Below are 10,269 nucleotides of genomic sequence, written 5' to 3' on the forward strand. Positions count from 1 at the left end.
TATGTTTGTTATCCTTTTTCATACTTAATTATTCTTCATCCTCATATAGAGACACAATAATCATAAACAAATGTTGATTATCAACAACAACTCATTAAAACGGTCCTTTCTTCTGTATATCAAATAAACAAGGAAACAGTAGAACATGTGTCATGACAGACACACAGCCAAATTGATGGGAAACTGTTTAAAAATCAATACTTACTTTCTCCGTTTATTAGTCCACACTGGCATATAATGCAGGTGCCGATGATAAAAAACACAATTTGTGCTCGCAGCTTTAGAGTCCAGCGTCTCATTTTGACTTGAAGATAAGTTGAGCTCAACTCTTCAAGCTTCTCAAAAAAAGAAAAGTTGGAATATCAAAAGTACTGGACAAAATCCTAAAAAAAATTAAGGTCCAATATAGCCAACTGATTCAACGTTGCCCCCCGTGAACCGGGGGGAGCAATACATTTATGAATATCTTCCCAGCCAAGTTTGTGATGTCGGCTGCGCGAGCCTTGGAAAAAACGCAGACCACTAAATAACGTGATCTTGGGTTCTGACAACACATGTGCGAGTAAAGATCTTCATTTTTCATGAGTGGAGGCGACAGTCCACGTTCATTTGTTTAATGTCGCTGCTCCACTTATTCAAGAGAGAAATAACTATTATTATTTATATTCCACGGGGCTAGTTTGGAGGTCTCCGAAGGAGGACCAATGGCCCCGGGCTCATTTCTCTGTAATGCGCTGCTCCAATGAGGGAAGACCCACTTTAAAAAAAAAAAAAAGGAAATATGTTCCTTATGCACAGCGTTCACAACAGCCTCCTCTTCGGCTCCTCCAGCAGAAACGAGCCCAAGTTATGGATCTCGCCAAACGAGGAGCCAATAACGGGAGCCGGGAGGTTTATTTGCGCGTTTCTCCTTTGAAGTCCACAGGTCTTTATGCCCCCCCCCCCCCCCCCCCCCCCCTGTTTGCTTCTGTCCTCTCAGGGAAGCTCGCCCTTTTAAGACTGATGGGAGCACATCCCAGGAAACTCCTCCGAGCAGAGCTACGTGCAGGAAAAACGTGCAACGACACACAGCTTTCCCCCACCACGACCTTCCTCTGAACTCCGTCACCTCCGCTGACCACCACGCCGCAAAACGACGGAGCGCCCGTAAAACGCCAAAAATAAAAAATAAAACGGGAGAAAGAAAACAAAGAAGGGAAACTTGGGAGGTAAACGTTACTTCTTTCCCATCGACTGCGAAGAGGGAGGACGGCTCCGGTTAACCTGCACGTTGCTCTGAAGTGAGGAAACTCTCCACCACGCCGCCCGTTTCTTTTTCTCGGATTAACGTGAGCTGATTGGGGGGGGGGAACAAACAGCTAATGCGAGCTAGCTAATCCAAAACAAACGAGGTTTCGGTGTCGGAGTTAAACAAAATAAAAATAAAAACACACACACAAGGTCGGTATCCCGTCCCCGATAGTGAAAAAAACGAAGGAGGTAAACAAACGTTTAAAAAAATTAAAAAAGACTTAAAAAAAAAAAAAAGACAAGCCCAAGTGCTAAAAAACTTGGATCTCCGTTCCGTTTAGCGGTTGCGCTCCCTCAGGTTCCCCCTCTTTCCGTCTCTTTCTGCGAGTCTCCACCAGTAAACAAGTCCTGCCAGTCACCTCAGCTGGGCCACACATGGTCTGCGTGAAAACCCGGAGCGGAGTGGCCACGGCAACCAAACCACCAGGGTCCGGATCTGGACTGTCTGAGCCGTTAGCGTCAAAACATCGGCGCTCTTTGTCGGAGGAGAGGGAGAGGGAGGAGGGGGGATACACATCAACGCCTTGTTAAAAACAGGAATAGGGTAGAATAAGATTTAATGAAAATAAATGCGTCGAGCAGCCCTTTGATCACGCATGTGTGCTCAAATGGGAAATCACCTGCTAACGTGTCTCGTTTATTACTCACCACAGTGGATTGTTATAGATAAAAGGAAGTTCCCATTTTTCTTCTTCTGTTTGTAGCATATTCTTTAGTACAAAAGAACAGAAACACGCGAGTCCTGCTGTAGTTACCATTTTAAGGCTGCAGGCCAACACGTATTAGGATTAGGAGTAATATCCTGATCATATTCCCAATTAATTGTTTTGTCTACAAAATGTTAAAGAAATTCCTTGTATGATTTTCTCTCTCTATCTCTCTCTCTCTCTCTCTCTCTATATATATATATATATATATATATATATATATATATAATCATACAGGGAATTATTTTGACATTTTGTTGACAAAACAATTGTCAATATTCATTCTTCTGTTTGGCATTTGTCACTTATTGATTTGATTACAATTGTGTATTTGGTTGAGAAAAAACTATATAAAGATGGTCTTCATATAGCGTTATTTCTCAACCAAATACAAAATGTACTTGTGAAAATAATATAGTTTAAATATATGTATACATATATATATATATATATATGTATATATATATATATATATATATATATATATATATATATATATATACACAGTATTAGTATTGGCACTTATATTGGAGGATAAGTAAGCAAGAAATGGATGCATAGAAATGCTCAAGATATTTTTGCTAATTAATGAAAGTCTTGTTCAGTCAGTGAATCTAACGTGAACTTTTTAAACTTAAATCGAGGCGAGTCTTCAAATGATAAGAAATATAAGTATATATATACAGATATTGGCATAAAAAAATTTGCATTTAAAAAATATATATATATTTTCAGATGAATTTTAAGCAGCGTAGAAGCAGAGAGATTTCTGGCCAAAACAACTTGGCTGTCATGGAGCAGTGTAAACGGTACACACTGTCTTGGCCCTGCAGCCAGGAAGTAAAATACCTGCCTGCAGTAAGGAAGGTTCACACAGTTCCCTCATATTTGCATAGCAATAATCGTATTTTGAAACCTGTCCTATTGATGTATCTTAATACCTCGGAGTCTTGCCTACTAGCACCTTCAGGATGGTTAAATCGATTCTCACCGTAACGTCGGACCAATAGAAGATAATAGAATAGAATATAGTAGAACATTTTCCTCTTGTTTATCACATGGAGGTGTGGTTTGTGTGCTTGGATGGATACATACTGGTGTACTCCGCTAAGAGCTTGTTGAGCAGGCTTGTTAATCTGAGGAATGTTGTTACCCAGTGAACAGAGTAAATGAGGTCTTAGTGAGATTATATGTCACAGGTCTGAAGGACTAAGGGTTTTGGAATCTAGTCAAAACAGATCTCTTTGTGGTAGTCACGCTGTCTGACGCCAACTGAAAGGCGCACACATGCAGTCTCTCTGCTCATATTGTCTTCACACACTTGTCCCACTTCCTCTCAGGTGCTGTGCATTACACCACTTTCTTTCCTTTTTTTCAGTGGGAGTAGAGGAAGTCAAGTGAGTGGCTTTTTATCCCACTAACCTAACTGGAGTGCTGCTTTGAGTCTACACACGCAGCACTTGTGCGGCACACAGCCGTTGCACTACGACTTCATTTCAGTAGGTGGCACTAAATATAACTCCAGCCAATTCACTTACTCCAAATGTCAAACCAGGACAAAGGGACACAACGTCGTGAATAAATAGGATTAAATTCGACCAGAGAGAAGAGTGCGGGCAGATTTGGGCGATGTCAAATAAATATTATGTGGACCTGTTAGCATATATATATATATATATATATATATATATATATATATATATATATATATATATATATATATATATATATATACAGTTCATGAAATATATATAGTTCATGAAGAATTTTTAAATTGAGCATGGGTGTCTGGTCATTCCTGAACATCTTTTTTTCCCACTAGTTCTGTAACTCACAAAGGCAGTATTCTCCACTGGGAACATGGATATTGCAATGTGTCATGAACATGTTGACACATCTCTTTTTATCACAAGCTCTGGGGCAGATTCGGTACGTTTCCACCTGGTATCAAGAAGTTGATTCAGACCGAAGGAGATGCAGACATGGGACCGACGCAAAGATGGGTGACAGTTGAAGAAAAAGCTGCCGGGTCAGCACTCATTACATCAGAGAAAGCTGATCGTTAAACCCTCAAAACCGCACATATCCACATTTATGACATTTGGCACAACAAAATATATTTATTTTCTTTCACCAAGGTGTCTTTTGTTTCTTCAGGTCCAGCAAGGTATTGGATATACAGTTTATATTTAAATATATATGTATATACTGTATATGTATACACTGAATTAGTGGCTACTTAAGCAGTGCGACAACAACAAGCTCTCCAGTGCATTTGAGCTGTGAGTCCACTGACTTCTGGGGCTTCCTGTATCTTGCTGAGTATATTCTTTAAAGAGGTTTCTCTGCTATATTACTACTGTATCTGCTGTATTTAGGTATACTAGAATGCTAGTCTGTACTGTCTTTCTAATTTGAACATTTTGAGCTACGATTTCTTGCTTTTTTACACAAGTGACTGAAAAGTCAACGAAACCAGCTAGGATTTAAGTATTTGCTCTGTAATCCAAATCTACTAGGGACTAAACTATATTCTACTTTTTACCTTGAGGTAAACAGATCTTTTTTCTTGATCAGTTTGGCAAGCATTTCACATTCTAGCAAACTGAGACTTCACTGGTAGCAAGGAATCCCCTCCCTGAGTGCCGACTCTTACCAGTATCGATCGATAAGTGGGCAATTCCTTCAACGACCTGTGGGTGGGCTCGACACAGCTGTAACTAATTATCGCCAACTCGGGTGTATAACCAGGTTGGGGCTTGTAGCGTCAGCTAAAGCGGCAGGGAAGACTCCTCGTATGAAGACTCGGAGGATAAAGACCTAGGAGTCTTTCGTGGGAGTCAAGACTCGGAGGATAAAGACCTAGGAGTCTTTCGTGGGAGTCAAGACTCGGAGGATAAAGACCTAGGAGTCTTTCGTGGGAGTCTTCGGTGGTGGCTGAGGGCGGCTGAGTATAAACATTTCCCTGTGATAATGTGTTTTCTTGCAATACCTGTGTGCACATCTACTCATAGATACTATAGACTGCGAACTCGGTCACACATGCATCAAAATCCCTCCTCTCTTATTTATCCCACCCGCTCCACACAGACCCAGCGCTTCGTCACAGGGGGCCTCTGGAACTGCCAGTCAGCTAACCGCAAGGCGGACTTCATCTCTGGCTTCGCTATCATGCAATCGCTGGACTTCCTGGCTCTCACTGAGACTTGGATCACACCAGACAACACATCAACCCCTGCTGCTCTCTCCTCGGCCTTCTCCTTCAGCCACACACCCAGACCCTCTGGTCGGGGTGGGGGCACAGGTCTACTCATCTCACCCAAATGGAGTTTTGCTCTCTACCCGCTTCCATTTACCTCACTGTCTTTTGAATTTCATGCAGTGACGGTTACTCATCCGGTTCAACTAACCATTGTTGTTCTCTACCGTCCACCTGGCTCCTTGGGAGACTTCTTGGAAGAACTAGACGTCCTCCTATCAAACTTCCCAGGAAACGGCCGCCCGCTCATCCTTTTGGGTGACTTCAACATCCACACAGAGAAGTCATCGGACCTGCTAGTCTTACTGTCTTCCTTTGCTCTCTCCCTCAGCCCATCCCCTTCTACTCACACAGCTGGCAACCACCTTGACTATATTTTCACCAGAAACTGCTCTACATCTAACCTCACTGTAACTCCACTTCATGTCTCTGACCACTTCTTCATCTCTTACTCTCTCCCACTCTTTGGAACTGACAACCCTCCCACAATGGACTCTGCACCTGTCCATCGCAACATCCGCACCCTCTCACCCTCCTCTCTGGTCTGTTCTGTCAGCCCTCCCTTCAACTGACTCCTTCTCACTCATGCAGCCTAACTTTGCCACGGACACTCTCCTCTCTACGCTGTCTTCCTCTCTTGATTCTCTCTGTCCTCTTATGACTCGAAAGGTCCGCAAGTCCTCTCCGGCTCCGTGGCTGTCCGAACCAGTGCGCGCCGAGAGAGCCACTATGCGAGCATCGGAAAGGAAATGGCGAAAATCCAAACACGCCAGCGACCTGCTCGCCTATCAATCTCTTCTCTCCTCCTTCTCTGCATCAATCTCTGCAGCCAAAAGTCTGTTCTACCAATCCAGAATCGAATCCTCTTTGTCTAACCCAAAAAAGCTCTTCTCAATTTTTTCCAACCTCCTTGACCCCCCTGGTCCCCCCCTCCATCCACCCTTCTACCAAGCCACTTTGTTGACTACTTTACAACAAAGATAGACGACATACGCTCCTCATTTACTAATCCATCTTCTATAACTACACCTCCAGTAACTTCATCTTCTTCCCCCTCGTTTTCCTCTTTTATCCCCCTGTCTCCCAATCAAGTTCTTACCTTGGTAACCTCTGCCCGCCCAACCACCTGCCCCCTTGACCCCATCCCGTCTCACATTCTCCAGTCTATTGCTCCTGACCTTCTTCCCTTTCTCACCCATCTTATTAACACCTCCCTCTCAACCGGCTGTTTCCCTAACTCTCTGAAGGAGGCAAGAGTCAACCCTCTCCTGAAGAAACCCGCTCTCGACCCATCTGACCCATCACGGGTAACCTGGAGAGGATCTGTGTCTGAGCCTTGTCCTCTGACTACTGGAGTCCCTCAGGCCTCAGTCCATGGTCCTCTTCTCTTCTCTCTGTACACCAACTCTCTCGGCTCTGTCATTCGCTCGCATAGCTTCACCTTCCACAGCTATGCTGACGACACCCAACTGATCCTCTCGTTTCCCCAATCTGAAACACAGGTAGGAGCACGAATCTCTGCCTGTCTGACTGACATCTCTCAGTGGATGTCTGCTCACCACCTGAAAATTAAGCTGGACAAGACTGAACTTCTCCTCCTTCCAGGAAAAGGCTCTCCCACCCACGACCTGACTATTAACTTCAACAACTCAGTGCTGGCTCCGACTCCGACTGCCAGGAACCTCGGTGTGACACTCGACAGTCAACTCTCCCTGACTATCAACATTACCGCAATAACACGCTCCTTTAGGTACATGCTGTACAACATCAGGAGAATACGACCTCTTCTCACTCAGAAGGCGGCACAGGTCCTGGTCCAGGCTCTGGTCATCTCACGGCTAGACTATTGCAACTCCCTCCTGGCAGGTCTACCTGCTAATGTTATTCGACCTCTACAGCTCATCCAGAATGCAGCTGCTCGACTGGTCTTCAACCTCCCGAAATTTACCCACACTACTCCGCTCCTCCGCGACCTTCACTGGTTACCGGTGGCCGCCCACATCCGCTTCAAAACATTGCGTACCGTGCTGCGAACAGATCGGGTCCGGTCTACATCCAGGACATGGTCAAACCGTACACCCCAGCCCGTTCACTTCGCTCGGCTTCTGCCAATCGGCTTGTAGCTCCGTCACTTCGAGCTAAACACTCAACAAAGTCACGACTGTTTGCTGTGCTGGCTCCTCATTGGTGGAACGAGCTCCCCATTGACATCAGGACAGCAGAAAGTCTCTACATCTTCCGTCGCAAACTAAAAACACATCTTTTTCGACTATACCTTGAATAGGGAAGGTAGAGCCGTAGTAGCACTTTAGTAGCACTTAAATGTCCCTTACCGATAGCACTTTGTAGTTTGGCACTTTAGTAGCACTTAAATGGCTCTTACGGATAGCACTTTGTAGTTTGGCACTTTAGTAGCACTTAAATGGCTCTTACGGATAGCACTTTGTAGTTTGGCACTTTAGTAGCACTTAAATGGCTCTTATTGATAGCACTTTGTAGTTTAACGTTATTGAAGAAATTGTACTTGCTTGATTCTTGTTGTTCTGAGTTTGGACTCATGGTTTAATGCACTTATTGTAAGTCGCTTTGGATAAAAGCGTCAGCTAAATGACATGTAATGTAATATATATGTGTGTATATATGTGTGTGTATATATATATATATATATATATATATATATATATATATATATATATATATATATATACATATATATATATATAAAAGAGTCAAGTCAAAGTAATAACTAATAAAAACTTCCTAAAGCAGGGAGGAAGTCTGTAGAGTATAAATTATATATTTATATATATATATTATATATAGATATATATTTATATATATATAAATTAAAGACATGAAAAACAAAATGATTGTACATAAAAACCTAATGAATGCAGATGCAGAGAATAAGGGGCCATGGATTGATTTGATTAGGGATGCTCTGATCCGCTTTTTCTTCCATGTTACCTATTCCAGCTACTCAACAAAGGATGTCTGGATTTAGCATCAGCCTCATCAAGCAAGCAGCAGTCAGGTGACATACGACAGCTCCATAGAGAGAGGCAGCAATTATTAGTACAGTCGGAATTCACACATCCAAGTTAATGAGTTACAAATGCACACATTTGCATTTCCCCCTCCTGCCTTGCAACATAAACTTCTCCAACATTAACTCTGACTACATATTCTGTCTGTTCTTCACACACGCATGCACAGATCCAAAGGGAAAAGTAAACTCCCGCTCCTTCTCTCTGCAGTCGCCTGTGCTGCGGTCTGTAAATGGAGGGATTAATACATTTGAATGGAGAGAGTCTCTTTCCTTTGTTGGCATGGAAGCCTCGGTAATTAGCTGCCTGGGGAGCCAGGAAGCAGGAACCTGCGTTCATCCTGTGTGTGTGTGTGTGTGTGTGTGTCTGCGTATACGTGAGGGCATCTGTGGGTGTTTATGAGTGTGAGATGTCCAACAAGGAGAGGGTCATGAGCTTAAACAGACAAAACGTTCCTGGATTATCCTCTTCAAACGGCTCCCTGTGTGAGTGATTTACACTTTAAGCACTTGCTGTTCCTGCACTGCAGTCCCTGTCGCCTGCAGCTGAGACAAACAGACAAACAACAGCACCTCTCTCTCTCTGTCTGATTCCCTTGTTGTCTCTCTATCGCACCATGCAGTCACACGTGCTGAAGCTTGTCATTAAAACAAGAGGGTCCACACTCACCACTCTCATGTGGAGGAGCATCACATCACCCCTCTGCAGGCGGGACATCGGGAAAAGGGAAAAGGGAAATTACAGAAACACACACATCAGGATACGCTGAATACACATTAACTATGGCGAAAGGAAGTTATGTCATATCTGCATTCAATCAATGAATTCCCCCTTTAACTTTCGTAAGTAAAATGAGTTTCAGATGTACATGCAAACTAAATCCTACTGTAGCAGGTCTGTGATGTGGAACACCATCCGCTCTTCTTCCTGTACAGGTGCAGTGTGTTCGCGCAGAGGGGGTGGGGGTGGGGGTGGTGGCAGGCGTTGGTATTCTGTGTCTCTTTTTCAGAACGTTAGCTAAACTGTGATGTTTAATATGATAAACAGTGTACCTGCAAAGCATCACTGTCACCGTGAGCACGCTGTTAGCGTTTAGCTCGCCTCAAAGAGCTTCCTGCGTAGTCTTAGTCCTGTTTCAAGTTACTTATCTGTCTGATCCATCTTTGTACTACTGCTTCTGTGACACTTCAGTTTACTTTCGTGGGATCAATTCAGTTTATCTTACCTTGCGTACATATAGTATATTTATGCTATGTATGTCTTTTTTTCCCTCTGTATATATCAAGCATCTTGGACAACAGCATTTCCTTTAGGATGAATAGCTCTGATCCTGTCTTGGTTCTAGTTTGTGAATGGGATGGGGTTGAGCTGGATGGAGTGAACTGGTGATCCTGGGGGTTCGGGTGGAGTGAAGGAGCAGCAGACCCGCTGACTGTGTGAAACAGCTTATCTGGAATAGGAACAGTGAGGAAGATGAAGGAAGCTGCTGACTATAACTAGATGTCAGACTAAGCCATTGATGAGGAAGACTAAAGCTTTTGGAAAGAACACCGCAGCCTGCTCAACACTATGATTATGTGCCCTATGATGCGTTCAGTGATCCGATAAATCTCCCACACAGACCACACAACCCACGTTGATAATCCATGCTGATAATCCATGTTGATAACGGCTGCCTTTCAGGTTGCCGGATTGATCCACGGAGTCTGTCTGTCTCTGTTAGTCTGTCTCAGTTTGATCAATCACCTCTGCCATTAATGAAAATGAAACCAAGGGTACACTGTGCCATCTATAAAGCAGCTTGATATGCATTAGGGGGGATTTATGAATCACAGAGTGCATACTGTATGTCAATCAGCCGTTCAGAGTCACTTCCTGTCCACAGTTTGATGCTCCCTGAGTCTCAGCGGTCATGCATGCACATGTTGTGAGATATTTAAAGCACTCTATCTGCTTTTCCCATTAT

At 43.5% G+C, this 10,269-nt stretch overlaps 1 protein-coding gene across 2 annotated transcripts in view; it reads right to left on the minus strand.

Annotated features, from left to right (window-relative positions):
* Window positions 1-9,056, minus strand: part of insrb (insulin receptor b) — an 83,128-nt gene extending 74,072 nt beyond the window's left edge. Inside the window, exon 1 of one of the 2 annotated variants that reach the window (XM_034530464.1) lies at window positions 8,973-9,056. Coding sequence is in view for 1 of the 2 variants with exons in the window: in XM_034530463.1 (XP_034386354.1) it covers window positions 206-299 (94 nt within the window). In the remaining variant the exon portion in view is untranslated. Of the gene's footprint in view, window positions 1-205; window positions 950-8,972 lie in introns of those variants that run through there. The other variant, XM_034530463.1, reaches the window with a different exon arrangement.
* Window positions 9,057-10,269: the final 1,213 nt, after the last annotated feature.

Source organism: Cyclopterus lumpus, chromosome 4 (genome assembly GCF_009769545.1).
Source record: "Cyclopterus lumpus isolate fCycLum1 chromosome 4, fCycLum1.pri, whole genome shotgun sequence".
Classification (NCBI taxonomy): Eukaryota; Metazoa; Chordata; class Actinopteri; order Perciformes; family Cyclopteridae; genus Cyclopterus; species Cyclopterus lumpus.